The 24291-nt window shown below is 34.3% G+C and overlaps 2 protein-coding genes across 2 annotated transcripts; one reads left to right on the forward strand and one right to left on the reverse strand.

Moving 5' to 3' along the window:
• The first annotated feature begins 8125 nt into the window (after positions 1-8125).
• Positions 8126-12021, forward strand: LOC127130123 (type I inositol polyphosphate 5-phosphatase 8). Its single transcript, XM_051059188.1, has 11 exons — positions 8126-8364; positions 8625-8659; positions 8800-8855; positions 8983-9064; positions 9162-9233; positions 9420-9507; positions 9697-9801; positions 10269-10539; positions 10660-10826; positions 11036-11293; positions 11386-12021. Exons 1-11 carry the CDS (start codon positions 8219-8221, stop codon positions 11702-11704), a joined length of 1599 nt encoding a protein of 532 aa, XP_050915145.1. The 5' UTR covers positions 8126-8218; the 3' UTR covers positions 11705-12021.
• Positions 12022-20083: 8062 nt separating this feature from the next.
• Positions 20084-24038, reverse strand: LOC127125897 (WAT1-related protein At2g37460). The gene is made up of 7 exons (XM_051054753.1): positions 23727-24038; positions 23585-23647; positions 23388-23504; positions 22986-23226; positions 21089-21250; positions 20641-20792; positions 20084-20543 (listed from the first exon to the last, which is right to left on the reverse strand). Exons 1-7 carry the CDS (start codon positions 23921-23923, stop codon positions 20336-20338), a joined length of 1140 nt encoding a protein of 379 aa, XP_050910710.1. The 5' UTR covers positions 23924-24038; the 3' UTR covers positions 20084-20335.
• Between the last annotated feature and the right edge of the window lie 253 nt (positions 24039-24291).

Raw genomic sequence — 24291 nt, forward strand, 5'->3', positions numbered from 1 at the left:
TCACACTCGAGCAGAGCCTTCGTATTGATATAACGCGTCTCGGTGATTAGCTCCCCGGCCTCATCCAGGTAGGGCACGCCCTGTCGATTCGCCCAGAACGCCAAGCTGAAGCTCTGCACGTAATCGACCAGCTTCTTGTACGCGAGCCTATCCTCCTCGCCGAGCATCGCGTACTTGACCCGGTAATGCGCCGTGGAGAGATCGAAATGATCACGCTGCCACCTCAGCGGTATCTTCGACATCAGCGTCTCCTCCCCATTGGGTTCCCGTTGATAGTAGTATAGAGAGTGAAGGGCAGCCCGGGTAATCGGCATCACCACGTACCACCGGCTTTTGAAATGGCGAACAGAGTCCTCGTACGTCTTGAACAGACGCACGGGCTGCTTGAAAGAAACCCAACTGTGGCGACCATGGGAACCGGACCTCTGGAGATGGAAAACGTGGAAGAAGAGAGCCCGGGTGCAACCAATGCCGAGGAACTGGCAAACTAACTCGAATGCCCGCATAAATGCGAGGGCATTAGGATGTAGTTGGGACGGCGCCAGCCGGAGCCACTTGAAGATCGACATCTGGAAGGAGTTGAAGGGCAGTCTAATCCCCGCCTCGCGAAAAGCAAATTCATACATGGTGAACTGCTTCCCCGGGAAATGGTGACAAATGCGGTCTTCTTCCTTGGGGGCGCAGCAATACCAGTTTGGTGGATCCTCCCGGCTTATGGTCTCGACCATAGCGTGAGCAGTGATGGCCTCGTCACAGAAGTCGGATTCCTCCTCCAAGGGCTCGTCCGCAACCCAGGAGAAGTCGACCTGCCCGGAAGAGGAGGCGTGTTCGGTACCATCTCGGACACTCCCATCCCCGACAGGGAGACGAGCGATTGTCGCGTCTTCGGTGGAGGACCCAGAATCTTCCTTCCTCGGTCGTAAGCGCCCGGTAGCACCTGAAACGCAGACAGAAAGAGTGAATTCGACGTCATATCAAATCCACCCTTCCACCGCAGGTCAAGTGAAAGGGCGTAGTGGCGACGGACACTAACCGCGCTCAACTCGGTGGCGCGCGCATTCTATGGAGACCGGGCACAAACTTCATACAGCCTATGCAAGTATTGCCCGGCATATGAAGTGTGTGCCCGGTACAGTAGGATCCCAACCCTATTTTCTACCATCTAATATACACCTACAGTCCACTACACTGTTCCCAAGTTAAACCTAACCACATTTCTACAACATTATCATGCGTTTGACAGAAAACAACAAGGAAAAAGAATGGGTCACAGTGGAAAATCATACCTGACATAGTTAAGTTGAAAAGGTACGGTGGTGTCCGAACAGAAGACGGTGGTTCAGATAGGAAGACGGGCGGAGACGGCGGTCCAGACGGTCGAGCAAGCAAACGAGAGAGAAGGTGGAGATCTCCGGTGAACGTATGAGCGAGAAAAAGGTAGAAATGAAGTTACTCAACCCCTTTTTATAGGGCTTGGCACGTGGAACAACACGCTAGGTCATCATTGCCTAGCCTGCCTACGCCGTCTTTGCGCGCGAAACGAAGCGACGCCACTAATCGTGAGACACGTCTATCAAAGACAAGAAGCTGAAACGACCCGAGCACCTGTCCGTCTCCTCGACTCACCAAGACGCCTCCTCCCCGCGCCATACCCGCGTTTACTACAAGGAAGGTGCAGATCAACCGATCACCTCCATCCCCGACATTCCCGGAGAAATGTCAGTCACGAATAGGCCTGTTACGACCTCACCTGTCTAACGATCAAGCTTCCCCATCGTCTCGGGGAACCCTTAGTTGAAACATAAGTCATCTCTCTGGCTCAGAGACTCGACTTGGGGGGCTCCTGTTCTGGACTGGGCCACGACACTTAGCACGGCACGGCCCAATGCTCGCCAAGCCCACGTCCAAACGACCGTATCCAAGCGACCACGAGGACACGTCAGGTGAACGACCGTCCGCCCGGAGAATGTCTCCCCGGCCCCTTAAATACGTGTCGGACAACGAGCGGGTCCTCCTCATATGATCTCCATCCACTCATCGTCAACCCACGCCGCGGGCACCTAAGTTGTGTCGGGCAGAGCCATAACGGCATCCCACTCACCACGTCACCCAACTCCCCTATATTGTCTCCTTAGGGATAGGGGCAGTTGGACCAGGGGGGAGACCTTGGTCTAGGTCTTAACGCTTCTTACGCGTCCCCTGGCAGCTCCTCCTTGGGCCTAGCTAATCCAGCCCATTAGGAGCCTTGGCCCAGCGCTGGGGGCTCAATATAAATACCCCTTTCATGGCAAAGGGGCAGGTATGCTAACTCACACTCTGATAATCTCATTCTGTACCTTTTCTGACTTAAGCGTTGGAGCACCTTGCAGGTACACCCCCCTCTCATTTCATTCTCCGGCCCATTCACCAAGACCTTGGAAGGCCCTCCTGATCAGGTGAGATCATTATCTATCACAAAAAATCTGATACAACTATTTTAAGTGTAAAATACTTTGAAAACAATCAAAAGTTATACTATTTAATAAATAATTAAATATGATAAAATAAAATGTTATTATGCGATTGGTTAAAAGGTACAATACCAAACATTTTTTATGATGGTTACAAAATTTTATAACAAAAAAGTTATACTAATATTAATTTAGTCGATTATAACTAAAGTCTACTAGATCCATCCTAAGCCTAAAGTGATGGTGGTCCAATTTCGTCCATCTTATAAATATTATGATTGGCATAGAAACATATATGACCTCAATTAATAACTAACTTCATTTTTATGATTCAAATTTTGACTTGAGGGTTGGAGTGTTAATCTTGTAACGCGACTGGATTGGAATAATGTCAACCATCCAACAACTGCACTGGAGCAATGTGCGTCGTAACCTCGAAGACCTACACCAATAATTCAGGTTCTAACATCGAATAGTGGCACCATATGTGGGAATTGACTACTGGTTCATACGAATTTCCATAATTAGATATCGAATCTAGTCAGTCCTCCATTTTGATCAGGTTTCAATTCGCTTAATTAGATTTTCTTGATCCAGATATCACTTATTTTAACAATCACGTTCAGATGGATACAATCTCGAAGTTTTCAAGATCATGCTTTTCTTCAAATTTCATCATAGATATGGTCAATGAAGAATTGTTCACACAAACTAGATTTCTTCCTCTAGGTTCTAGAAAATATACATCCTCATGCAAGAAGCAAGAAGCAAGAAGAGAATAAACCAATTCTAGGGTTTCTAGATCATGATAAGGTGGAGGGAATTTCAAATGATGCTTTTCAAATGGTATCACCGCCACCTTCGCTAATCATTTTGTCTCAAGGATCCTGGTGGACGATGGAAGTTCCACTAATTTAATCTACTTCAATTTTTTTGTGAAGTAAATTTTAGGAAACAAGATCTAAAGCCATGCGAGGACCCAAGCCTAATTGCCTTTAACGACTCTTATACTCATCCTTGCGGACATACGTACCTATCTGTCACTATATGATATAGGAGTAGGAGAAAGACAATAAATGTCTGCTTTTTCGTAATTCCATGTGAAAATGTTTAAAACGACATCCTCAACTAGCCATTTATGGCAACCCTATATGTCGTAGCTTCTCCCATGCACATGAACTTGAAGTGCCATGATGACTCTGACACACTTGTTGTATTCAAACTAACATTAGTGAATCTCTTCAAATACAAGAAGTGATACTGAAAAAGTCCATAGTTGATGCCATCGTCCCCGAAAAGAGTGTCAAGGAGGAAATTTTGGCGATGAACGTACCCGATTTCGACGCATGCGAAAAGAACATCCCCTGGGGGAAGAATTGAGACTAACAACCAGGGACAAGGAAAAGATCCTAAGACCGGTTCCGGACAAAGACTTTAACACCGTCTAATTGGACGATTACTAGAAGAGGTTTGTAAGGATATTATCCATCCTACCCGCAACACTAAAGCAATGATTAATAAGATGTTTGAGAGGAAACACCTACCTCTTTGCCACCTCTCCTCATGAGATATTGGGAAACGATCCTGGTGCCCGATAAACTTTGATCCTGGTGCCCGATACATGTCACAAAAACGAAGGCGACAATCGACTAAAAAGGTATAGGCAGCGACAAAGACTGTCCAAGGGTTACTAGATGTTGTTGCATCTCCAAATTGAAATATACTGAGTGGTTATCCAACATAGTATTAGTCAAGAAGCCCTCAATAAAATGGAGATTGTGTGTTGACTACACTAATCTAAACAAGGCATGCTCTAAAGACTTGTATCACTCCCGAGTATAGATTAAGTGGTCGATAGCTCAGTCAGATACAAACTTATGTCCTTCATGGATGCATATTCCGATTACAACTAAATACTGATGTATGAGTCAAATAAAGGGAATATTGTAACACCTTGATTTTTTTGTTTATTTTATTTTAATTGAGTTTAAAATGCTTTTATTATTTTATTTAAGTGATATATTTAATTTATTGGTATTATTGAGGTTGTATAGAATTTTATTAGAATTATCATTAATTTTAATTATTTAAATAATAGAGAAAATGAAATAGATTGAGTTATTGGGAGAAAAATATAATTTAAGGTGAAATTAAGGGAAATGGTGGAACTAGTGAGAATTAAAGGGAGATAATCAATTAATAAAAATAATATATTTTATTTAAAAAGAGAGGAGAATTAGAGTTAGGATTGAGTTTGGGAGAATAAGCTGTTAGTAGAGTCAGAGATATCTCATTGTTGTAACTTGAAGCTTGTTGCGAATTCGAGGTAGGATAAATTGTTCATACTATGGGTGTTAAGGCATGTAGGATAGAGAGGAATCCTTCTCCTAATTCCTTTTTCCCTTTTTCCTCTTCCTCTTTTGATGAGGGGTTGAATTGTGTGAAGTTTGTGCAAAACCTCCACAATTAAATTGATGTGTTTTTGTAAGTTGGGGAGCGTTGATAAGTCTCATATTTATGTAAAATATGTAGGCACTTATTAGCTTATTTTACAAGTAATTAATACAAATCCTTCCAATTTATCTATGAAAAATAAGAAAATACATGTTTGGACTTTCCTAGATTGTATCAACTGAAAACAGGTAAAAAGGATGGGAAAACCACAATTCAATATGCAAAGAACAAGCCAGAGAAAATATCTGAGAAGCAAGGATCGATAGGCCTAATCATAGGTGACATCGGAAGGCTAGATGGCACGTCCAGGTTTATGTACTTCATGGTGAAGCAAGGGTTTGTGCAGTAAGCGCAAAAGCAATGCGCTTAGCAAGGCAAGGTAACTAAGGCCACCTTCAAAGACATATCATTGCTTAATTGAGAAGAAAGCAACATCATTAGGCACAAGGGTGGTGCGCCTAGTGAGGTTCCTAAGTCCTAGCTCTAAATATAGGCTTCTAGTTCATTGCAAAGGAAATTTCGATGGAGTAAGGAAGTATATAATTGGAGTAAGTTCACCTTGGTCTACAACAGGATAATAAGTTAGGGAGTTCGAAGGAGGAAACATTGCTCAGATGACAGGGCAAATAAACTACCAAGCTTAGCTTCGCATGATTACCAGTACAACTACGATGAGTAAGCATGTATATATATATATATATATATATATATATATATATATATATATATATATATATATATATATATATATATATATATATATATATATATATATATATATATATATATATATATATATATATATATATATATATATATATATATATATATATATATATATGCGCTTACTCATCGTAGTTTATAGGTCACGACATTTTATATAAGTCTACTCAAGCTTTAATATTGATGAGTCTTTAATCTTAATGTGTGTTTTAGATTTGCTACCTAAAACTAACTTTCACGACATGACTTGGCATAGAAAGGTGCTTGTCATTACTAGATCCAAGATTATCCTCTATTGGATACGAATGCCAGACATATGGTTATGTTTATTATCTGCATGTACTATTGTAGGATCAATGTGGAGTCTTGCTGCTTTATATTTGTTGGAACCTAATGCTCTATGTTGATTAATAGACCGAGATATCAACTATTAGGTAATTCACTAATCTCACAATGTCGATACCAAGAAGAGATGCGAACAAGAGCAACATGTGCTAATATTAACAATTGAGTAGAGCAACATGTTACTGACTTATGGTTGTGCATGATAAATACATAGTGATGAAATATACCCCTAGCAAGCTTTCTTACTATTGACACTGAAATCTCCATTTTACTTTCTGTCATTGATTTTGTGTCATTTACTTTCACGCATCAAAACAAAAATAAAATCCATCTCTACTTGAAATCTAAAAAACTATTGAAAATGATCTTTGAAACCACCAGTCTCTATTGAGAGGATAATTACAAACTTACTTTTTTCTTACTACAGTTATTCCTAAAGATTGGATGTTCTATAATTTATTAAGAGTAGGATTTCACCCATACGCCGCCCTGAAAGACCTAGTGAAATAAAAGGTCCTTAGCTCATTTCAGAAGCATGATCTGCTTCCTATTCATTACAGACTTATAGACTTCGAGAGAGGAAGCTAGACGAGCAACCACTTCACATAAGCAAGAGTGCGGTAATTCCCCTCCTCGTTCCCCTCAAGAGGGATAAGAGGGGGTATCTCAACTCTTAACGGAACCTCCTTCAGACCTAGAGGGTTGGCTTTTATTGAAAATACCCCTCTTGCAAGACTTCTTGTATGTTATATGTCATACTCGGGTTTCCACCACTCCTGCAAAAGTTTTCTTGAATCTTGTTAAATCATCTTCCTTAGTATTGTACACCAGGTGTACAAATGGAAATTTGATCTCCTTTGTTTGTCTGCTAATGAATTTTCTTAGGTTATGATTGTTCCCCACCACTTGTGTGCATGACGCTGCCCACCCCTAGCATGTTTTGGATTATAAGCTTGTGGTTGCATGTTTTTTCTATTTTTATGTCCTTGAGCATTATTTAGTTGTGTTAAGAGCCTCACATCGGATAATATATGATTTTAACATGTGTTTATAAGTGGATGCGGTCATCACTCTACCAACCGATTTTGTATGGTTGAGTTGGAGTCAGCCACATTTCTTAACAAGTTTTAATTAATTGGCTATACTAATTCCTTCCATTAATCACCCCTTAAATGTATTGTTCAGCCTTTGAAATATAGGTGTGTTGGCATATATTTTCTTACTCCCAATGATAATGTTGTCTAGTAGTCAATATTCTCTCATCTTGCACATTTTTAAATTTGGCAAACATCATCCCTCTTTTGTCCCTCTTTAGAGGAATAACCTCCTCCTGTATATCACCGATCTCCTTAAATATGAAATACATCTCTTTTGCTCCAAAATCGTCGGATATCTTTATAACGAAGAATGAGTTGATTTTAATTTCCTTCTCACTCTTCTATTTTTCCCTTTGCCGCATCCCATTTGATTTTTCTTTCTGTATTAAGTTGTCTTCCTTATCTGATTACCGTTGTCCATCTATTCTCTATGTTGTTCATCTTCATCGGGCTCTAAATATTTATTTAAATATATATATTGAATAATTGAATTCGTACTTATACAATATTTCCCCTATCATTTATTTATGTCTAAAAAAATCTCCTCTTCTGCCTGTCCATTCATTTGGGTAAACCAATAGACTTGTATAGGGTGCCAACTATACTTTTCAAGAAAGGTGTACGGCCAAGATTTGTTCTTACTATTTTCTACCAAAACTGCCAGAACACCACTAATAAAGTGGTCTTCCCCCCTCCAAAAAAGTGATATTTTAATTAATTAGTACAAATCCTATTACTACAAAGTTACACTAATTTTTAAAAATATTTAATTTCTTACGTACATAGTACACTCCTATACTCCTATATAAAAGAAAATTAAGTCACAAACACCATCCCATATTCTCTCAAATCTCAAACTTTTTTCTTTTCCAAGAAACACCTGAAACTCAAAACTTCTCTCTACCTTTCTTACACAGACACTTCACCCTTTATTCCTTCACCTATGTCCCCCCTTCTTCCATTTCAAAAACTCATCGAACCTTGAAAAAAAATAGCCTTATCTTTTTCATAATCATTCTCTCATTAATCTCAAACCTTACGTTACGTCTCCGTTCTTGGTCAAATTTTGTAAGTGCTTTTTCCCTCTACTTATTCACTTTTCTCATTTTCCTTTTAGCAACACTTTAATAGTATAACTCTCTTTTAGCAATGCCATTGACCCAAGTTTTCATAGCTTCCTATCTGCGTTTCGCTCTCTTCTCTAATAATAACTACTCTCATATTTTTCCTTTCTTATTGCCTTTCAAGAAACTCAAATCTTATCTGATTCTCTCTTATCATTCATCCTATATTTAGTTTTTTTTTTCTCTCAATATGTTAAGCACAAAACGTTGAAGAAAACGGTAAATTTTCTCTTTATATAGTATTATATATATTATATAATATAATACATGCATATTTTTTGTCAAAACAAATTTAGGTGAATTAAACTCCTGGATTCATCAAAACTAGAATATATATCAAGATTCAGATGAGTTGAATTCTCGAGACTCATCTGAATCAGAACAGACTTCAAGACTAAAAAAACACGTATATAGTACATGCATTTTTTTAGTGACTCAAAACATGTCCCCGTTCCTCCTACAATTAGTTCTTTATATTTTTCCATATATGATTTAATATTTCAATCAATGATTTTTTTTTCTCCAAACGGAGTTATTTAATTTACTGATTTTCCCTCTTAAATAATTTGCTGATCATAGTATTAATATCTTACTTATTTTCCTCAGTTTTAAGTGATCTAGAAGGTGAAGTTGCAATGAAAATAGAATCCAAAAAAACCAAGGTATTATATTCATTCATTTACACACTCTTGTTATCTAAACCTTTATCACTGTGCCAATAATAATACACTATTTTCCTATAATCTCACTGATACAGATTTTTTTTTCATATTCTTTTTGATGTTGCAGTCATGGCCGAAACTAGCCATTAGGAACTGGCTTAATGCAAAGAACAGTTCTGAAAAGTTTTCTTCAGACTACTCTGATAAAGGTGAAACCCTATTCTTTTGTTTGAGTTTAGTTTCATTAATTTCACGTTTTTATCGTTTTGAAAATGTTTTTTTTTAATCTTTGTGGGACTCACTCAGACTCTGCGACAGAAACGAGAAAAAGTAGCTCAGAACAAGATAGTTACATCCTCGTACCAGATGATTTCTCTGGTAACTTGCCAACACTTTTTTGTATCATTTCAAATATTTTCTACTTTTTTTTAGGTAAAATAGTTAATAAATTTAAAAAATAACTTTTTTCTTATAAATAGGACCAGAATATTATTATTATTTTGTTAAATTTTTTTCAATTATTTTGTATTGTTGAGTAATTAATATTTGGTCTTATTTTCAAAGGGTGGTTGAACCATTCTCCAAATGGCGTAAAACGTTCGGTCCTAGAGGAGAAAAAAGCTTGTGCCATCACTAATCCTCTAAACCTTAGGTAAATGCTATCATCATACCTATATCTTAAACAACCATGTGGCTATACTATAACTTTAGGTTAAAATACATGCTTAGCTTAATTAAGCAAAACATATCTTATGCATTATTATTATTATAATTATTATTATTATTATTATTATTATTATTATTATTGACTTTAGAGAAACTTGGATTATTATTTTTTTAGGATGTTTGTTGGGACGTGGAATGTTGGGGGGAAGTCACCAAATGAAGGTTTGGACTTAAGGAATTGGCTTACGTCTACTTCGCCAGCACACATATATGTTATTGGGTATATTTACTATTTTTTCCATTTTTCATATTTTATATTTAATCTTATCAACTATGTTCCCTATTTGGCTATCTACCACTAAACAATTATTAATATTTTTTTACATTTTTTTATTTTTATTTAGATTCTACTCAATCCACCTGTTTGATTTTTTGCATGAATTAATTAAATTAAACATGTTTAAATAATCTAGGAGTGCAAATTTTATCAACATCTGTTTTATGGATCGTCTACGGCGGCTGTACTGTTACAACTATGGTAGAGTGTTTGGATTTTAATATTGGGTGTAGTTAGATTTTGCACCATGATTAAATTATTCTTTAATCACTGTGCTTTATTGGAATATTTAGTTTTAATATTTTAAACTACTCTATAAAAAATAATATTAAATGAGTAAATTCTTTTATTTTGATAATTGTGCATTACATTGTATTTTGATGTATTGATGTTCCTTTTTTTTTGGTTAGGTTTCAAGAGATTGTACCTTTAAATGCTGGGAATGTTCTTGGGTCTGAGAATAGTGGCCCGGCAACAAAATGGTTGGGCCTTATTCATGAAGCCCTAAACACAACCAACCATGAAAGCCCAAATGAGAAGCAATGTTTTAGTCTGGTAGCAAGCAAGCAAATGGTTGGTATTTTCTTGTGCGTGTGGGTGCGTGCCGATTATCGCGATTATGTTAGTAATTTAAAAGTGTCTCGAGTTGGCACAGGCATCATGGGTTATCTCGGAAATAAGGTTCGTGACTTATAAAATAAATAATGTATTTGGTCTATATATTATTCAAGAGTGTGTGATTTTGAAAATGATAATGATTGATGTTAATTTTTTTTTAATAATTTGATGTTATTTTATCAGGGTTCAATATCAATTAGCATGAGATTGTACCAAACTACGTTTTGCTTTGTTTGTACTCATTTGGCCTCTGGAGAGAAATATGGTGACGAATTGCGAAGAAATTTGAATATCTCGGAAATAATCAGGAGAACTAAATTTTCTCACTCAATTGGCATATTAGAACATGAGTAAGTCACATGAATAATGATTATAATTGTTTACATTCTTTTTTTTAGTATATAAAATGGTAATAACCCGTAAAAACTTGTAAATATGTGAATTCTGGTGATGATTTCTAACATATCAATATTAACTTTTATTATTTGAGTTAGGATTTGTGAACTATTTACATTTTCTTTATGAATTAGTTGTTAATTAACTTTGTATATCTGTGTAGCAACATTATTTGGTTGGGGGATTTGAATTATCGACTTGCGGCGGGTTACGACGACATACACGAGCTACTAAAGAAGAAGAATTTGAAGGCATTACTAGAGAAAGATCAGTTAAGAATGGAGCAAAAAGCTGGAAGAATATTTGAGGGATGGAAGGAAGGAACCATATATTTTGCTCCTACTTACAAATACTTAACAAATTCAGATCAATACGTTGCACAAACATGTAAATCCAAGGAAAAACCACGTACTCCTGCTTGGTAAGATTTTTTTGATGTTTCCTAGGTTTGTTGAATTTAATGATTCATGTCTTTTGTTAAAAATAAGAACCTGGTTGAAAATTTTGAAACAGGTGTGATAGAATTCTATGGAAAGGAGAAGGATTGAATCAGAAGTTGTATGTTAGAGGAGAGTCAAAATTCTCTGACCATAGGCCAGTGTATTCATTATTCACAGCACAAGTGAACATGAACATGAACATGACAAACAAGAATCTTACTCGTTCTGTTTCAACGACTGTCTCAAGATCTTGTTCCTTAAAAACATTTACAAATTCTGCTTCATTGTCTTCCACTTGTTGTTGTGCAGCTAAAGTACAAGCTGAAGAGCAAATTATGTTGCTAGCGACTAGAGCACAGAGTTGCATAGACTCTGTTACCAGATTCTTGTAGTAGTTTTGAGCAAGGTTTTAAAAAACGGTCTACCGCGAAAACGGACACGACAAAACAATATTGGAAGGTGTCGTTAACGATACTATTATTCAAACTTTTTATGGCAAATAATAAATTGTGGTCAATTCACGTTGCAACGACCACAATCAGCGTTGCAACAACTATAATAACCGAAATCGCGAAAATCTTTATGCAATCAGATGTTGTGTGTACTTTTGATGTTGCAGATGTGTGATAGGAATAGTAATTCGTTATCCAGCTTTTTCAGGTATAATGGATTTGGTTTTTTGAGAGTTGATTGATGATCAATGTTGGAATGGAAGGGACAGAATCTGCAGCTCTGGTAATTTTTGAGCTGTCAATATGCCATACGGCATAATAGGTTTTGAGAAATATATGATTGAGTATAGTTTTTGTTAAATTTTAAATAGTTAATTTAAGAATTAGTTTTATAAATTAGTATAGATAGATGTTTATTACTATACTATTATCCAACTTGTATTGGTATTAACTTGTATAAATATATGTTTATTAGTGTTATCCAACTTTAATCGTTAATTACTTGTATTTGCATTGTATCGTATCTTGAAAAAATATGACATCACGAATGTTAGCGCTCGCGGATTGATTGAATATAATCGTCATCGAATTTTATTTATTTCAAAAAAGAAAAAGAAAAATATTGAAAAAATACTTAAAAGAAAGAGAAAATTGTCGTCGCAACCTAATAGGCTTTTAGGCTCACAAAGGAATGACCCAAAAACAAGTCTCTTCACCAGCTAGAGGTGAAAGAGCAAAAATGGAAGTCTGTAAGTAATGGGTGAAGCCCAATGGCACTCAAGCCCACTCTGAAGTCAAGAACGTTGACTCAATATCCAACGTCAGATATGCTTACTGGGACGGTCAAACTAAGATCAAAGGCTCACGCGAACACGAGTTTACCATGGGGCACTCTCACTCAAACCTCCAACTGCCCCGCACCGGTCACCTTGACAAGTGGCCAACGAAGCGCCACTTGTTCACTTCTAGACGTCAAGGAGATGGGACTTTTAAAACCCAAAATGCTCAGTCCCTTCTCAATTCTCTCCCTTCATTCTCTCTCGTCATCAAGCCTAAAACGAGAGCTATACTCTTTCACCTTACACCCCTCATTCAGCCATCGTTAGCCATCGCTCTCCGCCCTAACCAACCCAGATTACGGGCATTATTCGTCTTGTTCACTCAAGAACAAGATGAACATTAGTCTTCTTTACTCACTCGAATCCCGTAAACCTTAAACTTCACTCAAATCCACCTAGTTTAAACACAAACTCCACCTTAAATCACCTTTTGAACCTAATTCCACTGCTCAAATCACCAAAAAATCAAACATCAAAATGGATTGAGCATCATAGGTACCTCAAAAACCCTAACCCTAAATTTCAACAAAAACTCCAAATCAAAGCTACAAAACCCTTTTAATCCTCATTTTAACCTCGAATCAAGCAAATAGAAAACACAAACAACATAAACCAACAAAAATCAAAACCGACAATAATCAACCTCACCCACACAAACCCTACCCATTTTTTCATTATCAACCAAGCATACATCATACGGAGAAGGGATTAACGCAATGAATACATCATAAATCAAGGAGCAAGCATCTCCTGCTTGGTAAGATTTTTTTGATGTTTCCTAGGTTTGTTGAATTTAATGATTCATGTCTTTTGTTAAAAATAAGAACCTGGTTGAAAAATTTGAAACGGGTGTGATAGAATTCTATGGAAAGGAGAAGGATTGAATCAGAAGTTGCATTTTCACACGTTTGTTATACTTTTGAGTGCCCAATTTATTTGCTTAATTGATCAATTCATATTGTCAGTTATGCTGAGATGGTATTTGAATTAGACTATGATGCTTGATGGATCACATGTTTTTGCACTTAGGCCATTTTTTAATTTTCTTAGTCATAGTAAAATGTGTGTATGATGTAGATGGTTTGTTGTCGATGTTATTATGATGATACTAATATGGGCCATGTTTTTTTCCAGGTTGTCTGATATTGAGTATATGATGCATGGGGTATGGAACAAAGGATAGAAGGATCATGCTGATGGAGAGATGATGGGCGTGTTGGACTATCCCTCCTATTTGGAGTGGCCCAAATGAATGTGAGTTAGTAGCCCTTATGTGTGTAAGCCTTTGTTATTATTTAACAAAGATAATTAGGTTAATAATTCATAAGGTGAGAAACAAAAAAATAAAATTTGAGAGAAGATTGAAATTCCCGTAGCCTCAATTCAGCACAGAGCAGCCCCACGAGATCAGAGTTTTCTCACAATCCAACTGTCATATCATCCTGATTTTTAGCGACAATGTTCAGAACTCATAGAGGTACATTCTAAATAGAGGAGATCAGATTTTGAGCATTCTAAGTCTGTATGACGAGTCCACTTCTGAGGTGTAGTTTTTTGTGGTTGTTTTGGTTGATTGTCTCTCTTGATTCTTGTTGTATTCGAAGATTGATTGTAGATCTTGATGATGTTGGCGTATGCCTCTAACTAGTGTTAGAGAGATAATTTATTATACCCATTGTTTGATTGTAGTGAATATTTGAGTGACTTATGGGTCCCGTGGTTTTTTACTCCTAATTAACGAAGGTTTTTCCAAGCTAGAATTGTGTTGTGTTGTTTGGTGTGTTTTGTTGATTATCGTTGCATTTGATATTTGGGAGAGATTATGTTGTTGGATTATTCAGTTGCATTATGGATTTCATCTGAACAAGTGGTGTTTAGAGTCGTGGTTTGATTTGTGTAATGATGGAGATGAACATATCTAGGATGGTGAGTTTGAATGGTCCCAACTATAATGTTTGGAAAGGGAAGATGGAAGATTTGCTTTATGTTAAAGGCTTTCACTTGCAGGTTTTCTCTAGTCAAAAACTCGATGGAAAAGTGATGAAGAATGAACTTTGTTGCATAGATAAGTTTGTGGTTACATTCGTCAATGGGTGGATGATAATGTTTTGAATCATGTGAGCTCGGTGACTCATGCTCGCTCTCTTTGGACCAAACTTAAGGAGTTGTATGCAAGAAAGACGAGGAATAATAAGTTTTTCTTGTTCAAGCAATTTATGTCATTGAGGTATAGTGATGGTTCACTAATGACCGGTCATTTGAATACTTTCCAAGGGATTCTAAATCAATTGTAAATGATGAATCTTACTTTTGATGATGAAATTTAAGGTTTGTGGCTTCTTGGTACTTTGCCTAATTCTTGAGATACTTTTAGGACATCCTTGTCTAACTCCGCTCCAAATGGTGTCATCTCGATGGACTTGGGTAAAAGTAGTATATTGAATAAGGAGTTGAGGCGTAAGTCACAAGGTTCTTCTTCTCATTTCGAGGTGTTGGTTACCAAATCGAGGGGGAGACATCAAAATAGAGTTTCAAGTAATCTTGGGACATCACGTGGTAAATCATAAGAAGGTTCTAATAGATTCTCTAATATTGAGTGTCATCATTGTGAGGGAAAAGGTCACATAAAAAGGTATTGTCGGAAGTTAAAAAGCGAAAATAAGAAGAATAACTACAAAAACGACAAAACGAAAGGTAACAATAATGAAGATGTTGATATTGTTGATGATTTCTTTGTTGTTTGTGATAGTTGTATAGAGAATGTCAATCTATCATGTGATGAGATGGATTGGGTGGTTGATAATGGTGTTTCTAATCATGCAACTTTGAGACGTGATCTTTTTTCAACTTACGAGACCGACGACTTTGGGGTTGTTCGTATGGAAAATAACAGACAAGTTAATGTCATAGGAATAAGAGATATTTGTGTTTAAACTATCAATAAGACTACTCTAGTTCTTAAAGGCGTGGAACACATTTTGGAATTTCAATTTAATATGTTATTTATTGAAAAGTTGGATAATGAAGGATATGATTATTAGTTTTTATCCAATGAATGGAAGTTAAAGAAAGGATCAATGGTGGTTTCTAAAGAAAAAAGGAATTCAAACTTGTATATCGTCCAACTTGGGGTTTCAAAGTGCTACATCAACACTTCTGACAATGATAGCTCTCCCGGAGTAAGGACGTGAGTCTAACATGTAGATTTGTTCCATAATACTCGGCTCTGAGAAGTATTAATTTAGTTTGGCATCCAATTTATATTTCACGCTTTATTTTGCTGCTTATTGTAAAAGTCTCCACTTTGAGAGCACTGAATCAGAATTTTAATCAAGCATTCCCTTTCATTTAATTAGGTTCTTTTTCGTCATTGTTTTATATCTATTGTTAAATTATTTATTATGCTATTTATCATTAATTTTTTTTTAAATAAGTTATCCCTCGCCATGAGTAAGTAGTCTTCTTAGGGCTAAGGGTCACGGGACTTATTTATAGATTATCCGTTAATTCGTTATGAATCAATTACGAGAAATATCATTGATAATTATTCTAGAAAATTGAATCCTCATTTCTAATTCTTATTATGAAGGTAAAATACTACTTAGATGTCTAACACAATCTGAAAGGATGTGCGAAAGCATCCGAAAACTAATTTTCTAACAATTATGTTCGAAGCTGTGAAAGCACTCAGACGTAATTGAGGATTGTCCCAACTTATAGCTGCACTTTAAAATGCTCTTCCGACAAATAATACATACGTGCGAAAGATGAAGAGTTATTTCTCGAAAGATATGAATGATATGCTGACGAAAGCGGGTATTATTCAAAATAAGTTATTTTTCCTATAAACGCACTAAGATTCTCGTAATAGACGCAGTTCAAATTATATGGAAACATAAAAAATAATAATCACTTAAATTCTCATTTAAGTTGTTTTTCATTAAATTAAGTTGTTGATGTTGTCAATACCGTGTCCTTATTTTCTCGACCCCCGAGTCGATGATGTTGTCTTTAAATATCTTTTAACCCCTAGTTGATTTGTTGTCTTGATTTATTCTCGACCCCCGAATCGATATTGTATTTATTTTTCTCAACCCCTAAGTTGATATGTTGTTACCCTCAATCAGTTTTCATCCTCATTTTCGTTTCTTATGGGCCACCATTACCATCTGTCTCCATCATTCCCCACAAATATGTCTGTTTTTCTTCATCCATCATGAAAACATCTTGTTACGGTTCATCTCACATCGCAAGATATCCCTATCAAATCGAAATAAAAAGAGTCTCACATACATGCATAACATATCATATCATGTCATATGCATTCATGATCAAAATTCAGGTCTTTTTAGTATTTAACTATCTCCCACTGCAATCATATGAAGAGTGTCCTTCTTCATATTCTCAGGTTGAAGATAATTAAATAAGGACAACTGTCACACCCCAATTTTGATCCTGAATAGCCGAATCAATATATTCATCACATCGTTTGCATCACATGCATTTCATGCCGCATAATGCCTAAAATGTCAGTCAAAATAAACTTTTAGATCTACAGACATACCAGTTGAATCAATTTTCAAATGTACGTGAAATTAGCGGGCGAAAAATTTCAAAATCGAGCTTGCAGACATCAGTTTTATTAATCTACAGTTTGCATAGTTTAACTTAGTGTGCTTGTTTTATTTTTTTGACTACTTTTTCGGTCATATTTTGATCATCCTGAGCCTTTTAGTCGATTATTTTTTACTTCAAAATTTGATCAAAACTCGTATGTTTCAAAGAAGTATATTTTGCGCTGATCATTTTTGTGCATTCAGTTTAATTTTTCGAGTATTTTTTCGCTTGATTTCTTTTCATTTGATGTCTTTTAATTTTTATTCCTTTGCCAAAATATTCAAAATAAATTAATATATTTATCTTTGTTTCTATTTCACTTAATTATGAGTATCTTAATTTATTTTATTTTTACTTGATTTAATTCGTTCGATTTTGTTTTGAATCCAAGAATCACCTAAAGGGACATTATTGACTTTTTAATATATATATATATATATATATATATATATATATATATATATATATATATATATATATATATATATATATATATATATATATATATATATATATGTATGTATGTATAAAATAAGGATCAAATGATACTAAGGTGTCAAACTTAGTAACATGACTCCTCCGATAATACTTCACCATACATCCGTATAACAAAATCCACGATTGGTATGAAAACTATTATCATATAGATCATATATATAAAATTTAACATCAATCAAAAATCATTTGATATGTCAACGAAGTGCATAAAAATTAACGTCTTACAAAAATTTAACAAAACCGTTAATTTTAATCATTCTTTTTAACATATCAAATGATTTTTTTATTGATGTTAAATTTTATAGAGGTGATTTATATGATAATACCTTTCAATCCAATCGTGGATTTTGTTATACAAATTTACGATAAAGAGTTATCAGAGGTATCATGTTATTAAGATTGACACATTTGTGTCATTCGATCCTGACCAGTATCATGTTATTAAGTTTGACACCTTGGTGAATTATGTAGTTTGATTGATTTTTGTTTTACTGAAACTTTGCTTTTAACTTTCTAGCTTAATAGTGATTAGAAAGTGGTAAAATGCATAAATGTAAAGAACACCGGTGATATATCTTGGTTCCCCTCACAATTCGAGAGTACTTCAGTTCTCTTACGCAGTAAGAGATTTTAATATTGTTAGATCTTATGGATAAGACAATCATAGTCTTCATATACAAGACCAGGACACAATCAACAAGAACAATCTTCTTGTGATTTACAACACACTTATCTCCAAAAATGATGGACAATAAGTCAAGACTCATACGAAAAAATACAACCCCCTTCTTATAGAATCCTCCAAGTATCAAACAATCCTTGATACTTGGGAATTTTTAAAACATACAATAGATAGAAATACATGAAGTTTATAGAATGGTTAAGACTTGTTCAAAAGAATAAAGTATTCTTCTCCTTCAAATATGAAGATTCAAAAACAAATACTCTCTAAGTTCTCAATGATACTTTGATGAATATGATATGAAAATGTGATTCATAAAGTATCTAAGTATGAAAATTCTGTTATGGATATTATGCAGAGAGAATTTAGAATAATTTTTTAATGAGGTCAATGTAAAATGAAAAATTGAATTGTATTTATAATGATGAAACAACCATTCATAAATCATAGCAATGGTTGCAAGAATTACTAAAAATGTTAATGCATTAATATGGAAAGGATGTCATGAAAAGGTTTGACGAAGAGGTGTCGAGAAATAATGCATTTTTCAGAAAAATTCCAGTGACAATCGATTGCAGTGATAATTGATTGTCATACCTGTAACGTTTAAAAGATTTTAAAATAAGCCTTGTGACAATCGATTGCATCAAGATGAAAATCGATTGTCATGCCTTGAAAACGCAGTTTTAAGTCTGGCAGAGAGGAAATCAATCGATTGTTGCTTTTGTGCAACCAATTGTCATGCCTAACAAACTGAAAAAAAATTCTAAGTACATGAACCAAACTTGTGCAACATCTATTGATTTTTCCAAATCAATAACTTATGTTTGAAATTGATTTAACATGGTTCAAATATGAAAATAACTTTCCGATACATGATTAAAAAGACTTTGAGCACTAAGATTGTATATGTTAAGAATTTCATATACCTTATATGATAAACAAAATCTAGTAAACAGGTTCAAGTCTTCAAAAAAAATTTCACCTTCTTTGATAATGAAATGATTGAGCTTGTCTTTATCAAAACATGTAGAAGTTTGTCTTCACAATACATATATTAGTTAGTGTTGTGATGCCACAACCGTGAACGACACAAAGCAATGAACAAAAAAATGAAGACATCTTGAAAATAATGGTAGGAGCAATTGAGACAGAATGTCACATCACAAACAACACATATTTTTATAGTTGTTGTGATATATCATATGCTGAGCCACTACTTTAGTTTCTGTTCGATTGCATTTTAATATTTTGTTTTAACGATTTTGTCTCAGTTTGAACATGTGAGAATTAGATCGAACTCTAGTCTCGACAAGGGTACCTTCTTGGTTCGACAAAGGTTTATCATGTAGTTAAAGTCTGTTCACATGTTGATCATGTATGTTGTAGTCGAAGTATGCTCAAACATATAGTAGTCGAAATTGTTAGGTTTGTTAACATGTCGAATTGAGCCTTTTGCTTAAGGCCTATTATTTAAGTTAACTTATAGCTTAAGTTATCTTATTAGTCTATAAATAGATTAGTTCTCTTAGGTTGTTAAGAGAGATTAATTATTGTTATTCACTTGTAATCTTTGAACCCTTATTAAGTAAGTGAAAGTAAAACAGTTTTAACCAATTCCGATTCATCTTCTTCCTTCTTCTCTCTTATTAGTCTATAAATATTTTTTCTTGACGACTTCGATTCATAATAGCACAAATTCTTAATATTAGTTAAATATATTATTTACCATACCTATGAAATTGATGGTATCATTTAAAATTAATACCCTGCATCAAAGTTGCCACATAATGATGGTTTTTGTTGTCTAATTGACAAATAATACAAATCACACAGTTACATCAAAAACCTCAACTCCAAATCATACATAGTTGATGCTCTTAAATTACCATTTAGACTGATAATTGAATCAAAGTGACAAGTTTTTTAATTTCATCACACTTGTTCATCTCGATCTACTGCAACAAAATTACTGCTAGTGGTGCCTTCATATTTAGGACTCTCCTCTTTGTCATTGCTCTCTGCACTTTCCTTAACTGGTAATGCTTCATCTTTATTAATTGAACTAGGTGTGTCATAATCTTTACTTTTACCCCATACCACTAAATACAATCCGAAAATAATCACCACCGCGCCGATCACCCTAAAATATTATTAGAAACATTACTAATTAATTTAAATATTTAAATCATATATAAATCGTCGGTGTAAATATATTTTATACTGTCAGATTTAATTACCTTCCGAGGTATATTTTCTCGGCCAAAAAGATAGAGCTCATGATAGCTACAATGACCATACAAAGAGGATTGAAAGTTGTTACAAAAACTGGACCTCTATATCTCATAACAACTCCTTGTATATAATAGGCCATTCCTGAACAAACTATACCCTGCATGTGAATAAATAAATATTATTATTATCAATATTATAGAAATTAACCTGTGATTAATTTATTAATGACAATGTTGATCATGCAATATATTCATCTTTTGAACATAAACACTTTTATTTAGTGCATGATGAATGTGTGTATTTTTCTATTATGTAGCCTTTACAACTTGCTTATACTAGGCTTTGGATGTTAGTGCGGGATTTAACTTTTAATCACATTTTTTAGATATTCTCAAACTTTATGAAAAGTTAGTGATAATTGTGTTGATTAACAATAAACATAGAAAAACTTACACTATAAACTGCAGCCAACAATTTTGTATCCCAATTCAAAGACCAAACAGAATAATCATTCCTTTCCATAATCAAAGCTACTATGCCACCTTCAATTGTTCCCAATAAACATATCCATGCTGTAAGTGACAACTCAGCAGGATATGTTTCAAGTGTTATTGTCTACAAAAATTAATTATATTATATTAGCAATTAAACTCTATTAGTAAAGAGACATAAAAAAAAATTTAAATAAAAATTTGGTGTCAAACATCCATTGATGTACACCAGTGACATGACAGAGAAATCCAAAAAAAAAAAAATTATAAAACATCTTATTCTTCGTCAATCTATCTCTATCTTCATTTCCATTTCTTTTTACCTTCAAACTTATATCCAACCTCTAATTTATGATGTACACCATCATTCATTATTCTCAATCCTTATAAGAATTGTTCTCAATTGCATTTTTACTTTAATTTTCATATTCAAACCCTAGAATATATTTCTTCTCTTCTAAATATTTTCCCTCTATTTTATCTCTGGAAAAATGAGTATTATATTGTTGTGAATGTGTTAAAGCAAAATATTTGTGTGGAATTTTTCATGTTGGCTCTACAAATAGTTAAAATCTTTTATTGGAAAGCTCATAATTATGGACTAAAACCCAAAAAAGAAAAGATTTAGGGATTAAAAAAAAAGAAGCCAATTTATAGAGACAAAAATATTATTTTACCCAGAATTCTGGATTTATATTTATATCCTCATCCCCAACTTTCATACAAACTTAAAAGTTTTTCAGATTCAAAATTGATGTTGAAATTGAAACTATAACACCAAAGACTCGATTGCAACTTGAAGAAATGCTATAAAATAAAAGAACACAAATAAAAATTCAAACAAACAAAAAAATAAGAATGTACAAATCATATGTATTTCCTCATCCAAATACATTTGTTTTCATAAAGAAGAAAGACTAGAGCGGTTTCAAAACCAACACTAGCATGTAAAGTTAGAAGTGAAAATTAAATATACTAAACTTCAAAAAACCAAAATTTTAAGAGATTTGAGTTATGGATGTTGAAAAGGAGTCTCAACGATTGAAAATTTATGGTTGAAAAATTGAGGAGATTTAATTTGTGTCATGAAAAGGAGGGTCAAGATTTAAAACATGGAGAAGAGGGTCGTAAAATTGAAGAGTTTTAGGTTCTACATATTAAATATTTTGACGGGAATCAAAAGAAGTCGATGAAGTTCTGATGGAAGATGATGGAGAAGATTGGGAGAGAAAGAGTGAATAATAAATCTACATAATAAGAAAAAGATTTTGAAAAAATTATACGTTGGTATGAAAGTTGAAGATGATGATATGAACACAAACCCATAACTAGGGACTAAAACCAAAAAATATTTAGATTACAGACATCAAAGTCAAAAACTCGTTAACTTACAAAGACGAAATACTATTTTATCCAGAATTATAGGTTTGTTTTCCTATCTTCACCCTCAACCTTCATACAAACCAATAATTTTTTCAAATCAATTTTTTCTTCTTCTTTAAAATAGGTTTGATCAGGAATTTACATAGAATTTGAAGGTGAGAAAAAATTAAGGTTGGAGATGGAGTTTGAATGCGAGAAGAAATGAATGTTGGAGATGAATTGAGGAAGAAGATGTTTTGTAATTTTTTTTTATTTCATCTTCCCATATCATATCATTGGACCACACATTTGACTCCTCAGATTTTTTAATTGAGAGTTGACGTTAGAGATTAAAATCAAATAAAACTCAACATATAAGAATCATATAAAAAAAACATTTAGGAACTAAAATAAAAAATACGTAAACTTATCGAAAAAAAACCATTTAAGTAAAAAAAACATATAAACGTCATTTGAATTTTTAGATGAAAACTCACTTGAAGAATCATGAAACAAGCACAACTAAAACAACCAATTGTGATCATGATTGATCCCTTTATTACATGTTGAAGATTTGCTCCACTACTATGTTGGATTTGAACACTGTTTCCATGTGTGCCAAAAATATTAACTATTGGACCTCTTAACAATGTCATAATCATGGCACCTCCAACTGTTGCTAATGTCCCAACCACCTTTGCTTGACTATGTACACTTTTCATTTTTATCTTCTCAAGTCTAGAAAACAATAAACAAATTAATTAAAAAAATAGTAGATATTTTACACTATTAAAAATTTAAATTACAAACAGAAATTTAGAGACGGACAAAAATGTCCGTCGCTAATTTCAGTTGATAATTGAATTTTTTTGAATACAAGCAAAGAATGAAACTGTTACTTCAAAATACAAGCCATGACAAAAGTTATGGCAGGAAGAACATTGATCATAGTGACTGCGAAAGTAGCCGTTGTATAGTTCATTCCCAAGAAATATAAATTCTGATCAATTACCGGCCTATCATTAAAAATTCAAAACATCAGAATCAAGATAAGTTTCTTAATAATGAAAAAAAAAATAGCTATGCAGAAAATTACTCTAGTGTACTGAGAGCCACTAGCTTCAAAAAGATTGAAAGTGTCATCTTTGGCCTAACTTTCCTGTAAAAAAAGTTGTAATAACATTAACATTCATGTTAAGAAAAGTATTGATATAACAATAGAATGAGATTATACTTACTTTTCCAAGATCAGTGCAAAAGGAGCAATCACAACGAAGGCGACAACGTGACGATAAACGACGAGTACGTAATTACTCATTCCTTTGTTGAGTGCAGCTTTGGACAAAACATCCATACCAGCAAATCCAAACTGCAAGAACACTACAGCTATGAATGGTTTCATTCTGTCAAACTTTTTTTGGTTACAACATTCCATCTTGTTTTTTGAGTTCAAAATTTTCTTAAACTCTTGCTTGAGCCACAAGAATGAAGGTATATGTGTTTATATACTAAGTTAATGGTTGGAAGAAATGAAAGAATTATATACAGCTCTAGTGGTTCACAAAACCAAGTGGGATGTCACATAAATCAATAGACACCTTCCTCCAAAAAAAAGGAAAAAGTCAGTGTCACGCTCTAAATTATTACTATCTTTTGGTTATAGTTGAGTGTTACTCATCATGGGGTAGCTTTTATTATTTTGTTCACTTGCTTTCTTATTTGTTATAATTTGACAAAAAAATTGCGTATATGTTTGAAGATTTTAAATGGAAAAGTTGTCTCTACTTTCTCGTCAAAGATGAG

This window comes from Lathyrus oleraceus, chromosome 3 (assembly GCF_024323335.1).
Source record: "Lathyrus oleraceus cultivar Zhongwan6 chromosome 3, CAAS_Psat_ZW6_1.0, whole genome shotgun sequence".
Taxonomy (NCBI): domain Eukaryota; kingdom Viridiplantae; phylum Streptophyta; class Magnoliopsida; order Fabales; family Fabaceae; genus Lathyrus; species Lathyrus oleraceus.